This window comes from Hydractinia symbiolongicarpus, chromosome 15, assembly GCF_029227915.1.
Source record: "Hydractinia symbiolongicarpus strain clone_291-10 chromosome 15, HSymV2.1, whole genome shotgun sequence".
NCBI classification, from domain to species: Eukaryota; Metazoa; Cnidaria; class Hydrozoa; order Anthoathecata; family Hydractiniidae; genus Hydractinia; species Hydractinia symbiolongicarpus.
Window position 1 is genome coordinate 3269778 of NC_079889.1, and position 20413 is coordinate 3290190.

Consider the following 20413-nt stretch of genomic DNA (forward strand, 5'->3'; position numbering starts at 1 on the left):
CATGAGTGATTAAATATAAGGAAAATGGCCTCCTGTGGTGTCTTGTAATATGTGTGACGTCATTCCTGACCCCTGTGACACCATCAAATTACTTTTTGCCTTTATTAAGTTTGCATCACAACACTCCACAACTGTTTTATTAGGGGTTTAATACCTGCGGGTACTTTTTTATGATTTTGTCATCACTAATGCGAACACAACAAGTTTGCACCACAAAGTCGTCGTAGAAATACAAATTCTAGTGGTAGAGTTTTAAGTAACAAGGAAGTGAACAGGCTAACAAGTAAGGAAAAATTGTGATGACTTCATTTCTATCATATGTAATAGGAAAAGCACATAAAGTACAGCGTTACTGCCCTCATCTTTTCCTACTAGCATTGCCATGCTTGCTGTTGTAGGGTTATTATGCGCAATTTGCATACAACAGAATTAATTAAACAACTAAAGGAGGTAATTGTCCATAATAGCATAATGGCCAATCAATATTCCTGATCGGAGAACTAGCCGTAATGTTGCCTGATTTGACGCTCTTTGCGCAAAATCGAACGTTGGGCTGCCTTACCTAAATATACTCTGACACACAAAAACGTAGAGACTGGCACTTTTTGACCCTTTCACAAAGTTCGTTAAAAGGATAAAATCGCGCTAACCGTAACTCACCGTAGAATAACTAGAAATTTTCAGTAATTTGGTTTCTTTTTGAAATGCAGTGTTTGTATTCATTTATTTTCATATAGTTCTTTATCAATTTATTATTTTATTTTTTAGTACACGTATAAATACCACCATTATAAAAGATGATGACAACCCCAACATAAATTTTTCCCTTTCACCACAAGTTTTCTTCCACATTTACATCTATCATACTCATCAAGTATGCATTCACAACCATCGCATTGTTTTTTTATCTTTTTATCTTATAATTCACAAAGAAATATAAGATCCTGTATAGTTTCATTACTCTTTTAAAACACGAACCCTAACCTTTTTTTCACTCTCCTTCGTCTCAAAATAATCATGAACCCTAGCCTTTAGTTCTTCAATCAATTCCTTATCTCTTTCATTTTCTAGTATGAGGGCCATGGCCAACGTTGGTAAAAATTCCCAATATATCTTGGAATACTTCGAATGATGATTTCTGTTTGGTACTCATTTACTGTATGTCGGATTTGTCGGGTTTTTTTCATCAATACTTTTTTCGTAGAATTATAGGGATTTCCCTTATTTAAGTTGTTAAATTATGGGGATTTTCCTTATCCAACTTACGCATTATGCGAATGGTGGAGATGCGTCGATGTTCATCGATGTGCGTCAGGTGCGCATCAAAAGAGTACTATGGAGGTGGCAGCAATGCTCTCTGCAAAGGGCAGAGCTGCTTCGCATTGCTCAACGAATTTGCGTAAATATTTTGAGATACATACTTCGCGAAAATGATAAAGACTTATACCCAGCCAGTCATGTGCTGGTGGTGATTAACTGATGTTTTGATGTGCGAGGATGGTCGAGATGGACTATCAAAGAAATACTATAAAGGTGAAGATTCAGCAATGTTCATTGATGTGCGTGAGGTGCGCCGGACGAATAAACATATATCTCTTCAGGAAGGCGCTGGGAGTAAAACCTCGTGTAGCTGCTTCAAAACAACGTGGTTAAGAGTTTGCAGAAAAAACAAAAACAACAGCCAAAAATAAAAAGAAAAACAACAACTATCAATAAAAAATGCTTACAAAAAATAGATCAGGCATAATACATTTAAAAATGTGCAAATAAAACAGCAGAACAAGAAGAAAACGACAGAAAAGTCAACACAGAGTAAAAATATGTATTTCCAAATTACAACAACAAAAATAACGAAATAATGTAGTAGTGTATAAAAATTAAGAAAAATAGAACTATTTATGTATAACGAATAGAAAACTTGATAATGTAAAAATTAACAAAGTAAAACCTTCCCCAAAATAAAAAAAAGTCTTAAACAATATGAGAAAGATCAGATTTCTGTGCTCACAGTTGAGAATTGGCATGCAAATCAGGTAGAGGGTAAAAAAGTACTTTAAGGGAACAAACAAGTGAGTGATGTAGCACCATCGCAGAAATGTCTGTCACCGTCAAATAATAGTGATCCATCACATTGACCAGCGACGGGCGGATTATTCTCTCGATTCATCAACACTTGGTTGGAACAGGTCAACCATTGATGACAGCCTGGGACTGTCGGTATAGGTAAGTTAATGCCTTCACCAGTTACTTGATTGTTGGCAATCTCGGCGCATGAATCTTTGATGTCAAGAATTGCACCTAGAAGTTAAAAGCAAAACAATGAGGCAAATTATTTGTGCGCTGACGTCACGTTTACGTCTTTTTGTCGTTATAAATTTAATTCTCTAGACCGCACATAACATTTACGGTCTGGATCTATCAAGCCTTGAGGACACAAACACTTCTTTTCAGCGCATACATCGCAAATTGTTGCATTGCATGCGCATGAAATATCTCTTGTGTAACGGCGTATGCCAAATTTATAACAAGTTTTTACCAACTTTGTCTGTAATACAAGCAATGGAAATGTATAGTTGCAGGGGTGGATCCAGTCTACGTCAGCGCCGTCACGCGACTGACATAATTTTTACTAAGAATCTTAAAAATAATAGGGTACTGTGATCTTTCGCAGTCCCTGCGACCTTTGACCTTTATTTTAGGGACCTTCCTCCTGTGTGACTAAGTTTATGGATACGGCAAAACGCGACTGACATCCGAAAAATTTTCATACAATTTGATTGCCTTGCCGGCCGAAATAACGTATTCTGATTGGTTTACAAAAAACTGGACTTAGACCCGTATATACGGCATTCGAAATGTGACAGGGCATGTATTTTTTGAAAATCACTGAATTTTTTGTAACCGGTGCCGTGTTATTTAAATTTCGGACCAAACGAAAGCAATATACTGTCCTGCTAAGAAAAGCACCAAGGTAAGTCATTTATTTATTCCATCTTACATATGATGACGCCTCTTTGTACAATTAAACTGGTGTACCACAATAGAATTTGTGGGAAATGAAGCTGTTTTTACTTGTACTATCAGGGTTGATTTAGTTTTTTTTGGTAGACTAGTTGAGGTAGCATGGTTATTACTCTGAACACAGAAAAATTTTGCCATCTTTCGTCAAATACTTTAATTTCCCAGTGGTAAGAAAAATTATGCTCTGTCTCTAGTCTGTACAGATACATCAAAAACCAAATTTCCTACTTTCCTAGCTGTGGTGCAAAGTGCAAAGTTGAACCTGTATTTACATCATTAAATCCTAAAAATACATATGATCGGGTTCATATTCTGTTTTGTCTTCAAGGAAGTGATAAAGGATGTGATGATATTTTTAGAGCCACCCATTTTTGTAATTCTGGTTAAAACAATTCAAAAAAGTAAAAGCAAAAATTTTTGAATAAGCTTACTGGGCATAAGTCTTTTTTCTTTTTTTTTTATGTTATATCAACTTATTTTATTCAATTCTCTGCTTCCCTCAGTTCAGCCTACTTCAGCAAATAGAAAACTGTCCATGTCCGAAATATCTAATATTACGTTATTAGGCATTTCCTAGACATACCAGCGAGCCCTGATATTAGGCGGAAAAGTCTTAAAATATTTGAATATAAACTGTTGTTTTTAATTTTCATACACTTTTTTTGCTACCCCTTAAAATATGGTTTGTTATTTTCTTGTCCAATCGAAACATTAGAGTAAAGAACGTCTCTAACAAAGCTAATAATTTGGACATTATTTAAACCGTTTATAGTGCATAGAGGCTTAAAATAGCGAAAGTTTCCAGGGATTCGCCCCATACCAGCCATAGTGGGCTAACAGCGCCCCCATGAACCCCAGCCGTTTTGGGCGCAGAAAGTTGCTGCGGTGGTTTTGCTTCGCAAAAAATGTGACTGAGCTGTAAAAATGTTGGATCCGCCCCTGAGCTGTGCTAACTTTACAATTACCTTTCGTCCAATGGATTTTAGATTTTATTAGTAATTTATTTTCTTAATCTTTTAAATAAAGTTCAAAAGTACACTTTTCAAATTTTACAAAATAGACTTTTGCAACAACAAAATATGCTGCAGAAGTAGGCAACAAATAAGATAATTCTTTCTTGGATTACAGGTAAGAAAATGGTATGGTATATGCCGCAGTTTCATCAGGCGTATGTAAAACAACAGACTGCGTCGCAATCACATGAGAAAAATGGCTCGTGGCACCAAGGCTTTAGCCTTCATCGAAGATGAAAGCACTCTGAATGTAACATATATTCCTCAATAACATTGCCAACTTCGTTTAGTCAATAACAAATTCAACCTTCTTGGTTGAAGATTTCAAAAGAATAAAAAGAGCAAAAAAGAACTTACTATGCGGCCGGCCTGTAGTAGTGTTCACACATGTTCGGAAATATGGTGAATAAAATATACCATTTGAGGCCTGGAGAAATTGTGTACCAGTAAAAGTTATTAATTGGGAATTAGGACAGGATTTGCTAACACGGGTTCCATCACTTTGACATTCCTGATATTTAGTTGGATCGTTTGCATCTGGAAGACGATCACCAGTAAAGCGACAATTCAGCGAACTAGCTGTAAAGAATATGAAAGACCGATATGAACTAAACGTATAGGTTCAATAGAAATCGAATGGATACTGTGCAAATATTTTTACCCATCGTGTGGCTCAATTAAAACGTTGGAATCTTATGAACCATAACAAATATAAAACATAACAAAACACAGTATTTTGTAAAAAAGGGACAAGACCAATAATCCTGTCCTAAACAAAAGAGAGTACCTACCAGTACAGGTTCGCCCATCGCCAGTAAAGCCTGGATTACACGTGCAAGAAAAACTGCCAAGCGAGTTTGTGCAAAATGCATTAGTATTACAATTATGCATACCCGTAGTGCATTCATTGATATCTAAAATACGTTAAAAAATGGTACAGTTAAACGCTTTGTAAAAGTTTAAGGAAGAACGCGGTAAACAAAACTCACCAGCACACGATTTTCCATCGCCTGAATAGCCTGCCTTGCAAGTACATAAATAACTACCCACAGTGTTCGTACAATCAGCATTGGCATGGCAGTCATTAGTCAGAAGGCATTCGTTAATGTCTAAATTAACAGCTTATATACATCACAATAAGTTCATGAAGGCAAAAGATTTTCACTATGACAGTACTAATCTAAAAGTCTCACCATTGCAGATAACTCCATTTCCTGAGTAGCCTGCTTTACATGTACACGAGAATGTGTTGGCAACATTAGTACAGTCAGCATTCGCGTTGCAGTTGTTACTTGCACATGGATTTGCGGCTAAAATAGAAACACGGAAGATCAAACAAAAATCAAATACCCAAACAATTATGTAAGGTATAACTGAACGTGATAATATCACACTCACTCCAGTTTCATCTCAGGTGACTTTTATACAGATGGACATCGACTTTTTATGAGGACATAGGAAAAAATTACAATAATCATAAGGTGCATCTAACCTGCGCAAGTTCTTCCATCGCCTGTAAAGTCGTCCTTACAAGCACATATATAGCTTCCTTGCGTGTTTGTACAATCAGCATTCAGAGAACAAGTATTTGCGTTACTGTTAGTGCATTCGTTTATATCTACAAATATAAATTACCGGTTAGAATTAGGAGATAATTGATATATTACTGTGATATGAACATGACATGATGTTCCTTTGGAGCAGTATCCTTTAATCTGATTAACATGCTGCGTTTCAACCATTCTAGTCTTTGCTATAGTTTAAGGAAAGACAACTCAGCATTTGGTAAAAAAAATAGATGCTTAACTCCTTAAAGAATAAATCATCTTAGACAACGAAAAATTGGGTTGGTGATGGTAAGGAGCAAGTCAACTATTTAAACCACATGTTGCAAAAAGAAAGACGTTGCTACTTGATGATAGTAACAATAACCATAATTTTGCTGATCACCCACCCTCCCGGTCCTCTCACTCTATCTCACCAGACCAAATCATACGACTTACTTGTAAGAGGAAAACACGGAAAATCTGAAATGCAACACTATTACTAACACACCGTTACATGCTCTTCCATCGCCAGAGTAACCAGTCTTACAGGTACATGTGAAAGAACCAACATTATTGAAGCAATTCGCATTAGATGAGCAGTTATGTGTGTTCGTAGCGCACTCGTTGATATCTAGAGAATGTTAGAGCAGTACAGCTTGTCTTGGTGTATTAACATTTACGTCTACCAGGTTAATACAAATTAAGTGTGTGCCTATGAAAAGGCAAGTTCAGCTAAAGTAATAAAAGACTTTGCAATTAAACATCAAAAATATCTACACAGTGCGTTTCCGGTAAAAAAACAACTATATAACGTGAATTAGTTTATACTCAGGCTTAGTTAGGAAGAAGAATTGAAAGATGAATTTCACTCCCTATAGTCAAGCATGAAGACTCAACTGACATGGTTTTGCTTCAGTAGTATTGCGCAGCTATTTTGAAAGACTTTCAATTTTTCTCTATTTAAAAAACTCATTTGAAATCCAAAACTTATCTTGATCGGTATCTTTAAACTATAAGTTTTAAGATTATATTACATATTTCACCGAATTGCAAACTCGCGAAGCATTCTTCACATAACATATTTAATATTTCAAATGTGGTAGGAAAAAGAAACATTCCATGTACTCACCACTACATGTGACACCATTTCCAGTAAATCCACTTTTACATGTACATAAAAATCCATTGCCAATTAAGTTTTTACAGATTCCATTAACAGAGTCACAGTTGTCAAGATTTGCAGTGCATTCATTTAGATCTGAAATAAAGAACCAATATTAATATGGTACTTAGGTTACAGTATAAAATTTACGTTTAGGAAATAAGCTTTAGGTTTGAAGAAGCATAAGGTGTCTAAAGGCTGAAATACGCAATCAGTTCAAACAGAAGGTCAAAACATGACCTTCTAGGGCAACAAAGGAGAAAAAATAACATTCTATAGTTGCACTTCTAGAACGTCTGGATTACGAAATAAATCATGTCAGCTCAATCAATATGCCTTGAAATCCAAAAAATTGTCAGGCTGGCGTTTAAAAAAATAATCCTTTTTCATTGTGACAGGTCCTAAAGGTGTGAGTCTAATTTGGAACTACCCTACATAATTCCATGCCAGGACAAACATTTTTAACTGATATTTGCAGTTTAGACTCAACATATTTGGGCTAGATTTGTAGGTATATTAATCATTTTCTGGGTCTTTCCATTCATCGACCATTGTGGATTGCTTTGTATTTCTTGCTAAAATTGAATAACTTATCTTAGTTAATTTTTAAACGTTTCTTCTAAAATATGAATCATACAATGAACGAGCAAATTAGACCCACCCTATGTCCGGAAATCATTGATGAATTTATCGTTTTGTTTTTGCGATTCAGGTTTGTCCTTATTACTTAATGGCATGGTATTGATATCAAAATCAAAGAGAAGTGAAAACATATTTTTATAAGCATTTATGGGCAAGATATTAGCCATATAATCTTTTTCAATAGGTGTAATAGGGTACTATACCTGCACAAGTTCGTCCATCACCAGTATAGAATGGCTTACATGTACAAGAGAAACTTCCATTTGTGTCAAAGCAATCAGCATTTGGTGAACAATCGTTTCTTTCAGTGTTGCATTCGTTGACGTCTTAAAGGACAAACATATGTTTTATAGCAGTCAAGCAAAGGCAAGCTGTTGTGTCTTTTTGTTACTCTCTGTCAGTTACAATCTTTTCGATGTTAAAAAAAAACGATCACACAGGACCTTTTAAAATCATAATAATGATTTTCACTAAAATCTAGAACAAAGCTAATAGTGAAACCTCGCAATGGGAACTTTTCATAAGATTATCTTTAAAACATTTTGTGGAATATAAGATTTTTTCTATATAAGGCACATGGAACAACTTACTAGTACAAGTTATTCCATCACCAGAATATCCAGTGTTACATACACAACTAAATGTTCCACCAGGTAAGTTATCACAACGTGCATTTGGATTGCAGTTACTGTTTGCACATGGTACAGCTGCTATAAAAAGAATGATTTATGTGCTTACTGTTTTCAATGTTGGTGGGGGCTACGACTAGGAACAGATTTTTGAGCATTTGCTATTGATGAAGAGATGTAGGATATTAAGTATTCCAATCATGGTATAGAAGCAAAAAAATATCGTAAATATATATCTATTCACTACGTGTTTTTATCATTCCCACCCAATTGATAATGTACTAGCACGTGAATAAATGTACCCTACGTTACTTAAAAAGTTGCTATACCTGTACAAGTTCTTCCGTCACCAGTATAAAATGGTTTGCATGTACAAGTGAAACTGCCTATTGTGTCGAAACAATCAGCATTTGGTGAACAATTGTTTGTCCCAGTGGTACATTCGTTGACGTCTTAAAGAAAAAAGACAAGTTATTGAGTATTAATGCTGTCTTAGTCAGTTATAGTTAACTTTTTGATGCATGAATTTATTGCACACTTAACATTGCAGGGATATTCATATTCGGTATAGGACTTTTTGGCCATCCTCCTTAGGTTCTGTGCGAGTAATACCTATGACTTATAATTTGACACAATTGTTGTAGAAGACAAAAAAAAATAGCATAATAAGTTTCTCGCTGACGTCAGCTTTTTTGCGTGACGTCAGCTGAAAGTGTAAAATCTGGGTAGATGTCAACTTATTTATATCTTGTTTAAGAACATGGCCAATAATCTGCCGCTTTGTTTTGACGTTAGGAAGTATTAAAAAAGTCTTAAATTATCCAAACCATATATATTATAGATAGGATTGCTAATGTGGGGAGAAACAATTTAAACAGGTTGCAAACACCAGGATGTTTGGCATTTCGATCTTTTTTATACTCGCATGATTATCAATATTACTGCTATTGTTTAAATGGTGCCTTATGAACTTTAGAGTCAGCAATTGGAGAGAACTATTCGATATTTTTTTAACTCTTCTCAGTTCATTATTTTATGACAAAATACCACTATTCGATACGACATTTATCTGGCTTTCAAAAAGTATATGTTTTTATATAATTTCATTTCGCATTGCGGGAAATATAGCAAGTATTCTCAACATAATAATAGTACTTACTAGTACAAGTAATACCATCACCAGAATATCCCAAATTGCATGTGCAGCTGAATGTTCCACCTGGTGAGTTATCACAACGTGCATTTGGACTGCAGTTACTGCTTGCACATGGTGTAGCTACTAAAAAAAGATTTAGGCAATGCCTGTGTTCATATCAATTGTTTCTATTTCAAGTATTTTTGGTCCTCTTCTCTACATTATCTCAAATAAACGAAATTGAAATAAGAAAGCTGGCGAAAAGGAAAATATCACTACCAGTACCAGTACCAGTACTAATTTAATATTTATAATTAATTTTGCTTAGTTTAATATTTAAAATTGTAAATCACATCTAAGGTGGAATGAAATACATATACGGTTGATAAAAATATAATGATGTACCAGTACAAATCTTTCCATTTCCGGTATACCCATTGCGGCATCCACAAGCAAAGCCACTAACTGTATTGGTGCAATCTGCATTGACGTCGCAACCGGCTGTTCCTGCAGTACATTCGTCAACATCGTCTGTACAATATTAAGAAGTAACATTAAATTTTAGAAAAAAAACATTATTGGTTCTTATTTGCCTCATTGCTAAGTTTTATTATTAAGAAAGTCAAGTCCCTTATAGATATTTTAATTTAATGCCGTAAGGTAGGCGAAAATTATGAATGTATAGGACGGAGGGTCATAACTCTAATTCAACTACATAAAAGAAGATATGAAAATGAATAAAGGTATGAATAATGGTAGTCAATTTTTTATTTTAATGAGAAATTTGGTTTAGTTGAAAGGTATAACTCTCGGATACGTCAGCAGACTCTGATAAACATGACGATTTAGTAGAACAAACTAGAACTCTTGTCAGAGAACATTTATATACAAATACTTATAAGTCATCCCTTTTCAAACAATAATACATACTTTATGCGAAAGACACGAGCTTAATAAATTAAAATAGAAACACCTTTATAAAATAAAACCCAATGACGATAAAGTATTTATAAAAAATATTTCCTACCGACACAATCTTGTCTATTTACATTATTTCCCGTAACACATAGACATTCTGTTCCATTGCCACAGATTTTGTTTCCGTCACAACTCTCCAGATTGCGTTGACATTCATCAATTGCTGCAATGACAAAATAAATCATCAGCTGTTTCTTTTGTCAGAATGCGCTGTTTATGCACATGGAAATTTTTGTACAAATTGTCGAAAATTCTCTTAATATCATTTAGATGCGATCGTTGGTACTGATTCCGGTAAGGAGCTTTAAAGTCATCATACTGTTGTTTTCAAAAGATATAATATACCTGTGCAGTTTCTGCCATCACCATTGTAGAAAATTTTACATTTGCATAAAAAACTTCCCTGAGTGTCGATGCAATCAGCATTTGAAAAACAGGGCGTTGTGCCGGTGGTACATTCATTGATGTCTATATTGATATGCAACAGTATTAAAAAGCTTGAAAGCTCTCTTCTTTGTGACATAGGAACAACAAAAACTATATAAAATAACTTCACACAATAAATATCAAAGTTTTAGTATCTTAATCAAAAAGAAAGTTTAGTTTTAAATATTTAAGTTGATGATAGAGCAGCATTCCTTAGGAGGAATGGTTCACAATGTACAAAAAATGCTATCAAATCATGCTGAACGAAATGTATACTCACTGACACAAGAAACACTATTTCCACTTCCCAACGCTGTAAATCCAGTCCTACAGGAACAGAAGTACCCTATATCTGCTGAGGGATCGTCAACACATACTGAATTACTGTCAGTACAAAGATTTGGGATACTTGCGCAAGGAGCTAAATAGGTAATTTATGTAAACAAAATTTAAACCCATCAATGCTAAAGAAAAATCAATTGACATTAAAAGAATTCTTCCTACTCGTGCAAGCAGTAGCGTTACATAAGACGACTTGTAACTTGTTCCCAGGACATGCACTTGAATCATTTCGTGGAGGTGGATTTGTACAATCTCGAATTTGTCTTCTTTGACACTGACCATTACTAATACCACAGTTACTTCCATCATTATTCCAACTGCTCCAAAATCCAAATACTGAAATTTCAAAGAAGGCAAGTTTCAATTTCGTTTACTGTATATCAGGAAATTATATTACTATTTTTAAAATACAAAAAATAGTACTAAATGCATATTTCCATTATATTAAATGCTTAAATAACCTTTTATGAGGCATTCACGTGAAATTGTTAAATAATATTCCGTTTACCTGGATTACAACTAGAACCGGCTGTGTCTTCACACGTCTTGATCACGTCATTAAAGTATGATGGCCGACCGTTGCTGTCAACTGGACATGTCAATGTGCTTAGGTACCCATCTGAACAGTTTAAGTACTTACGACAATCATGAATACCAATAGACACTGCATAAAATCCATCAGCTTTTCCTGTGCATGCATTTTCTAGGGAAAAGAAAGTTTTGATACAGGATACCAGGATTGTCGTCAATGTGGTTTACATATGTTGTCTGATATCTAACCATCAAATGGAGAATTCTAAGTTTTACTTTGTCTAGTTTGGAGTATTTAAATTTGGGAATCAGAGAAACAATTCAATGTCATATTGTCTTTTTCAATTAACCCGTGAGTATATTAATTTCCTTAATTTTGAGAAAAATAATGGAAAATAATATTAAAGAATACTAATAAATATAGTCTTAAGGAATACTTATAAATACTGCTATACCTACCTATTCGGCAGCTTTGATTGGCTGGAAACGTGGATTGACAACTCCTTGAAGTAACATTATAGAATGGACTTACACTATCGCAAGTGGATCTTAAAGCGCCTGATTCCGCACAGATAATATAACCTCTACAAAAGGATTCACGTGGATCGTCTTGGAGCGGAAAACCATTTACCGTGATAGCTTTTCCAATACACACGTGATCTGTAAAAGAATTAAAACCATCACAGGCACCAGAATCTTTGTATTATTCCCCATTGGTGCCAATGTTTATGATTGTTATTTGACGGCAGAGCTTCATTTAAGAAATTTAAATTACTGGTTTTATGGAAGTGAGAATGGCTTTCCATAGTGAAACGCTTGGAATTCAAAGTTAGAAAGCGCTTTTATGTTTGTTTAGTAAAATTTAGCTTAAGCATCCACCATCTTATTACTGTACTTTCGTAAAGTGTAAAATGCGTAAGAAAAGCTAAATCCGCAAAATAAGTTTCATTTCGACATAAAAAAAGTTTGGATCATTTAAGTTTCTTGACGGAATTAGCTATATCAACTTATGCTTGGGAAGTTCAGTCTAAATAGCAGCACGTATACAAAGAAAAAGTGCTTAATTTATTTATGGTACATCTTGGGGATATGAGCTAACAACGCTCTGAATCACTATTGTAAAAATACTTGACGTTAGCCCGTGGAAAAACCAATTCACATGACACGTGACAGCAAAGTCGACAAAAATATATCGCTTTCCTTATTTTTAGCTTAAAAATTTAAAAATATTGATGTCTCTTGCTACTTGCAATACCACTTTACGCAGAGACATACAGACGACGGCTATTATTAAAGATACAGCTGTTATATATACATAAAACCTAACCTGGATATCCACACGATTGAGGAGCATCGCCTGAAACGCATTTCCAAATACCATTGTCTAATCCAAAGTATTCGCCTATAGCTGATATTTGACAGGAGCGTGTTGTTCGATACAAACTTGAATTACAGCTGTAGTAACTTACACTGCATTCATTACCTGCTGTAATTGGATAAATACCTGCTCTACCTTGTCTCCCACCTGATAGACAGTCGGGATCTAGGGATGGAAAAAAGTGGCGGCTTACTCTCTCTATAAATAAGCTAGATCAATAAATAAATAATTGTCTAAGGTTTTAATGCAAACTTGTCCCCAATTTATTCCTATATTTTATAATATAATGCAACAGTACGGACTCCACGGTGGTCCCTGGATTTTATAGTGCTTAAGTCATTTCAAGATGATAATACAGAGATTTAAATTTTTGTACCTTTTTAATGTATTATTACAAATCAAAATAAACTAAATAATTAGACTAAAACATGTTAAAAATATAATACAGTACGGAATTTTGTTATTCCTAATAAAATGGCTTATCCATAATAATTAACTGTTTTTGCCTGAGAGCGATATGTAAAGGAGGTTTCATTTTCCACAATTTTCTCTGACAACGACTAAAACTCACGTTGGCATTTTGCAGCATCGAATTCTCCGGAACAAGAAGTACCGTTGAAGTAAGTGTTTGGTGCGCAAGTTCTTAACAATCCAACTTGAGCTTGACATTCATAATATTTAGTACAATCGTGATGACCGTCTAAACTCAGCAAATAACCATTGTGTCGGCTAACGCAACCCTGAACTGAATTAATAAATCAAGGTAATTTTTTACGTTTGAAATCATAATTACATAACTTCTGATATAAGTGGAGCAATATTCTATATTTAAAGCTGAAATACACTATCAATGATCATTTTCCAATTATCATTGAAAAATGACAGTGTATACAGGAAAAAATGTCATTTTTCACACTCTCATTTCCAATGATCCTTAAAAATTAAAAGTTTAACATGTTCAACTTTTAATTTTTCAATGACATGTTTTTTTCTATTGTTTTAAATGGAACCCATTGTTTTCGCACACGTGTTTGTTGCACGCGATATAGGTTTAAGCGTAAACATAGTTAAAAACAAAGAACAAGTAATTCACCCGAGAATGAAGACGCAAGAAGCGACCGAAAATTTTATTGAGATTTGGAGAAGCCAGCCCAGTTTGTGGGATGTTAAGTCCCTGTTCTATAAGGACAGAAACGAAAAGGCAAAAAGTTATGAAATATTCAAAGATCCACCGGGAATGGAAGGTTTGTGTTTTTTCGAATGGTTTCAATGAGAAAAGAAAAACACGCAGTGTATTTCAGCCTTTAGGAAAGACTTGACAAGCTTTTTTAAAAAAATTCGTCAGTTTAATTAGAACGTTTTTCCCCCCGCAATAATATCGCCTAAAAACGAATCTTCTTCTCTTTTCTTTTCCCTTATTTTGGTTGACTAATCTTACTTTATAAGTTTATTGATGTCTTATTTTAATTTTCTGTCGTTTTTTCAATGGAAGATACCAACAAACACAAAGTATTTATTTATAAAAAATTTGGAACATCATGTCCGACCTGCACAACTTGGAGGAGTGATTTGGCAGGTTGCGTTCTTAAATTGAGTGATAGGTATTCCAGGACAAGTATTTCCACCACCTACAGGTGTAGGATTGGTACATGAGCGTATTCTTTGCTGCAGTTGCAAACCACTACGGCCACAATTGACAGAACACGAGCTTCCGTTAGCGTATGACCAGGAGGACCAAGCAGAAATACCACCATCTACAACAACACAAATAATATCACACTAGCTGTAAGCCCTGTAGGAAAATGCGCTAAGGTCGACAACATTTAAAAAAATAATTGATTTAAAGAGTTTTTTATAACGTCGACAATGACAAATCCATGTAATATATAAAAAGCTATTACAAACAAATATATAAAAAGCTATTAACTTAAAAATGGAGGAAATATTGGATTTACCTCTTCGGCAACCTTGGCTAAACGGGAAGTTGAACTGACACTTTCTTGCAGTGACGTTGTAGAAGGGATTTTCTTCATCACAAATAGCTGTTAAAGCTCCTGCCTCAGTGCAGATGATGTAACCTCTGCAATACAAGTCCTCTGGATCGCGTTGAAAAGGAGGACCGTTTAAAGTAGCCGGTTTACCAATACATACGGAGTCTGAAAAAGCGAAAAAGAAAAGTTGCTCACATATATGTAACTACATTGAAAGTAAATTACATTACCAGTATCATGTCCTAAAGCTAGTTAATCGTTTTTTACATTAACAATATTTTCAGAGTCACTTTGATTACCTAATTTTTTAAATAAGTAAATAGAGCCACAAGTTGATACAAGGCCCAACTTAATACAAATACCTGAAATTTCCCCAAATTATTATCTTCCAATCAGGTCAAAATTGGGCGGAATCAATTGTTGCACTAATTATATATCACGCAAGTGGAGAAACAATTGGAAATTAAAATCTTAATGGAAAGACAATTCTGCCGTTTCTAAGACGTGCCAATGGCAACATTTGAAAGCACATAGCTACATCATTTCTAATAATAATAAGGATTCAACCTGGATATCCACAAGATAGTGGTGAGTCACCAGAAACGCATTGCCAAACTCCGTTTCGCAAACCAAAATATTCGCCTGTAGCTGATATTTTACAAGAACGTGTTGTTCGATACAAACTTGAGCTACAACTGTAGTAACTTGTACTACATTGACTTCCTGCTGTTATTGGATAATCACCCGCTTTACCTTGTCTTCCACCAGTTAGACAATCAGGATCTAAAAAGGGCAAATACCCAATCAAATGTTAGACAAGTGCAAATGATAGAATAGTGATATGTTAGTATTTTTTAATGACACACAGAGGTGGACAGAGGTAAATATGGCCGAGAATTGAATTTTACGAATGTATGTTTGTAACATATTTCACAATAGATATTACTTTTGTCTTAGATTCTGCACTGCGAAAGTATGCGTAAAATGCAACAACCTAAAAGGAGCTTGCTATTTTGCTGATCTTTTCGCATGCTGACAAAGTATTTACGAGATTTTTTTTTTATTCAGCACTCAGAAATTTTCTATCAGTAAAGCTGAATGTTCTAATCAATTTGCAATGAGAAATATAATCTATAGTCTGCAAATGACTGATCATAATATGTTGCAACAGAAAATAATAACTGCCCATCCAGGTGTCCATCTCGATTTTGTGCTTAAAAAGTCGAGAATGAAAAACTGTTTCTTTATTAAGAATTTCAATAAATGATAATCAGAAATGTAACTTTCAGTTGTTAATTATCATTGGTGATAAAAACAGGCAAATATTGTCATTTTCTTGCGTACGAACTATTAATTTTGACGATCCTTCATCATGCTAATTAACTGTTAAAAAATGATGCTTAAAGTTATTGCGCCAGTCCTAAAAAATTGACCAATGAAACTTACGTTGGCATTTAAGCTCGTCAAAGGTTTTAACACATGCAGTACCATTGAAGTAATTGTTTTTTGGGCATGTTCGTAGCAATTCAACTTGTGTTTGACACTCAGAATACATAGTACAGGTATTGTCCTCACTCTCTGGACCCAGCAAAAAACCATTGGGTCGTCCATTGCAACGATTCGCTAAAGAAATATTTTCTGTTCATTCCAGTGTGTTATAGACACCTAAATTTATTAATATTCAACATGCTAAACACTTTCAGCATGCCTAATGAAAGAAACCACAAGACAATTAGTGTTAGGAGAAAATGACAACTAAAATGGCAGGTTAAAGAAGACGTATTTCAGCAAAGAGTATTTATTTAAAAGCCTCGCAATTTGTTAAAGACAATTTTGTTTCAGTAGAACTTTCACTGACTTTAAGAGGAAAACTTTAGGTTTTAAAACCCTATTCGGTCCTAATTGCGGCTGCTGACAGAGCTATAATATCCTAATTAACAATTTTGTAGTCATATCTCAACGTTTGTATGCATTTATAAAGCCCTTATACATTTCTAAACGATTTTATTTTTATTTAAAAATTTATCTTCCATGCTCATAAGCGATTCTTTCAAGTTCGGAAATATATCATTACTTCTAAATGAGGCCATCAAAAATTGCCATATTTTGTGGCAATAATTTCTTTTTCGTCACTTTAAAACATAGGCTTTTTTAGCCCTCAAGAAGGCCGGAGTGAATTAAATAATAGAAAATGGAAAATATCTACGTTTTAAACTCTAAGGGTAACAAAAAAATCTAGACTAGAAGTTTAAAAAATCACTTCATCCAACTTAAGGACCGCAAATCAATCTAAAATGTTCATACCAAGAACGCTACAATTGGGAAAAGCATTGAAAACACAGTTGTTACACTGCATATCAAACTTGTGCCCAAAAGAGCATGTTAGTAAGGGTCCAGCACTGCATTGACCACAACGGTAGTATGTACGATTCGTGGAATCCAAAGGGTTTAGTATTACATCACCATTATCACGTCCAGTGCAAATATCTGAAAATTCAGGTATAAAAAGTATTATAGCTTAAAAGGCAATAAAATAAACTGCATACATTTGACATTACTCCTTCTGACCCTGACTGCGTAAATGAATACCACAATGTCAGCATGCATTACATTTCCATCGATGCGTCCACTAAGCCCTACTATTTTTTTGGAAACAAGATTCAGGGAATTTGATCCTGAGCTTCAAAGTAGTTTTCTTATTTATTACTCAAATTTCAAAGCATTTTGTAAGCTCTGAGGATTATTGACCCAAAGCCTACAGTCTAAGTATTAATACTGTAGAGCAACGACCGTGGTCATCTAAATAAATTTTACGCAGGCATGTTTTCCACGTTCAGGAAATTAATAGGTTTTCCAAAAAAATTCCCTAAACTTCAGGTAATTGAACAGGAAAGGGTTAATAAGCTATTTGAAAAAACCTCAAAGAACCACAAAAACTGTAAACTCAGAAAGGTATTGGATAGGCCATTAAAATTTAATTTTTGTAACGCTATCCTCCCTCCCTACGGTTTTGTTTTTATAGCTCCTGCAAGCACGATCTGAAAACGTTCTTTTCCCTTGATAACAAAACTTACTTTCTCCACCAAGTGACATCACATGATTTTCTTCTGTGAACTCATTTAAACCAATCTGTGAAATAAAATTAACAATTGTTTTCAAGTTTTGACTTACTGTTAGTAAAAACTATACTAATTAAATTGGTTTTGTAGTACGGAATCGTTACGAGTGAAGATAAAAATTTCTAGCATCTGTTGCACTTGATCAGGAAAAAGCATGAGTGTAAAAAGAGGCCAAATAGAATCTCTTATGTTTAAATTTGGTTTAATTGTACCTTAGAAAAAAGCGCTAAAAATATAATTATTTGCAACATGATAGGTGGGTAATTAAAGTATACAATTTTTTTTTTCAACCGGTACAAAAAATTTGGGTTGGGCAAAATTATTGAAGTTGTGCTAAATCTCATGTGTCCTGTAAATTTTATGAGATCTTTAATTCTAAGTGCTCCGAGAGAAATGAAAGTTTCTTATCTTCGATAATTTGCATCTTATTTTTCCTTATGCACAGAACTCATTTTACAATCACGATTAGCAACTAATCCTAAATATCCTTTCAGATACCTACTTAGAAACAAATTAACTATGAAATAAATACACAAATTATAAGAACTTACTTTGCTTTCTTCTGTTCCTAACAATATTGAGTTTGAACTAAATATAACGTAAGAAGCACAGCCATCCGTGACTAATGCAGCTTGAAACTGATTACGCTAAAGGAAAAAGACTAAAAAATTTGCCCCTAGAATTTAATATAACAAATATAGTATTATTAAAACAAATATTAATATAATAAAACTTATGCAGTTATTAATCTTATGGATAAACAGTGCAATATATAAATCAAACTTTATTGTCAATATTTTGCCCTCTACGTTATATAATTAGAAGGTTTTTTTGTACCTACCGGAAAATAACAATCGTCAGGAAGCATGTTGCTCCATTCGACTAACAACATGTATTTAGCCTTGAATTTTAAGATTGCTCGTCGTCCAACTATGATATTTCTAGCAGTTTGTAATTCTTTTAAAAGTAGAGATTCTCTCAATTTTATATCGCCAACACATTGTTCATTTACGTCAGCCCAGAATGGTGCAACATATGAAGGACGAATCTCACTTGCATTTAGTGCTTGACTTGAAAAAGGTCCATTAAAAGAAATGAAACCAGAGGAGCCAACCTATGAAAGCATGTATAGATAAACAAAATTTGCTATGCTTATCTTCAAATATTCTGAAGATTAACCAAAATAAATATGCATCTTTACACATGACAATCTATTTTAGCCCTTGTATCGCAAAATGCAAGGTCTTTATCATTGTTACGTTTAAAATTTTCCTTTTAAACCAAATTGTTTTAAATTAGAAAATATTAATCATTTTTTCTTTACGACATAATAAAATAGTTAAATCTTGCAATAGAAGTGCTGTGATATGACGTATTGTGTCTCGATACCAATCGTGTAATCGGGTGTTGATAATACTACCTGCAACATACTTTGAAAAAAGAAAAATGGGTTAAGGTTTAAAATTATTTGGATAAGAAAATTTTTATTCCCAATGCATACAGTTAGACTCTTTCCTTCACTAACGATGAGTTTTAGCTGACTTTTAACCGGTATAAGCCGGTATTATAGTTACTGATCCTAAAAATTACTCCATTTCCCTGTTAAAAGCTTCTTAAAATATAACAGAAACAAATACATAATAAGGAACTGGCCTCACTTGTCAGCGAATTATAAAAACACAAAAATGTACTCAGAAATGGCTTACATAAAATTTGTTGATATGTTTTCCAAGGATTGGAAATGATAGTTTCGGTACTACAGCAGCTAAGTTGGCAACATCTGTAGTTTTTAAAGAACGTGTTTTTTGTGCGTTGATGTTGAATACTACCACACCATGGCAAAAATTAGTTGCTATAGATAGTACAACAAAATATCCGACGCAATCCATAAATCTGTTTTTTGTGTACATATGTAGTCAACATTTAACTTAAAATTTCAATTGATTTACTCCAATTTAATTATGCAGAATGGTAGCAGATTGTGTTTCTGCTATCAGACATTATGCAAGAAAATGTAAAATCATCATAAAGGATATAAGAACTCTCTCTTGATTATTTCGAGCCCCGAAAAATAGTATTGTGTTGTTATAAACTACAATTCTTATTTAAAGCGAATATAATCATATATAGTACTTTATTAAAAGAGTCGATTGGAATGGTAACTGAAATTGCACGGATTCTAGCTTTTTGTTTCCTCCACGAGTGATTTTACATTAAAATTTACCTCTTTTCGTCAATTATAAGTGTAGTTAGTATCCACGGTGGAGAATTAGTTTTTACAGCAATTAGCAGGATTACTTTTACTCTAATTTGGAAAGTAAGTTAGATAAAGAAGCTCATTAATTTAGTTATAGGATGAGATTTTAAACTTTTAATTGGCTTTTTTCAATAGTGTCAGCAGAACCGGAAAGCAGAATAGTTTATTTTTTTTAGGTAGGATAGCTACACCAAAAATTATTGAGTTCTCAATGAAATTAGAAGTGGGTTAAAAGCACGAAC

At 34.0% G+C, this 20413-nt stretch overlaps 1 protein-coding gene across 2 annotated transcripts; it reads right to left on the reverse strand.

Moving 5' to 3' along the window:
* Positions 1-1802: 1802 nt before the first annotated feature.
* Positions 1803-20059, reverse strand: LOC130629092 (neurogenic locus notch homolog protein 1-like). Of its 2 annotated transcripts, none has more exons than XM_057442194.1 (30): positions 19621-20059; positions 18756-19028; positions 18466-18561; positions 17870-17924; positions 17100-17282; positions 16242-16418; positions 15363-15578; positions 14760-14960; positions 14352-14558; positions 13376-13549; positions 12754-12969; positions 11886-12086; positions 11404-11598; positions 11058-11231; positions 10834-10974; positions 10473-10595; positions 10177-10290; positions 9555-9680; positions 9174-9293; positions 8344-8466; positions 7976-8092; positions 7589-7711; positions 6711-6839; positions 6090-6212; positions 5527-5652; positions 5228-5344; positions 5024-5143; positions 4826-4948; positions 4392-4613; positions 1803-2298 (listed from the first exon to the last, which is right to left on the reverse strand). In XM_057442194.1, the coding sequence occupies exons 1-30, from the start codon at positions 19822-19824 to the stop codon at positions 2054-2056; spliced, it is 4764 nt and encodes a 1587-aa protein (XP_057298177.1). In that variant the 5' UTR covers positions 19825-20059; the 3' UTR covers positions 1803-2053. The 2 variants fall into 2 exon arrangements, with proteins under 2 accessions (XP_057298177.1, XP_057298176.1); XM_057442193.1 differs by having other exon boundaries at positions 7976-8095.
* Positions 20060-20413: the final 354 nt, after the last annotated feature.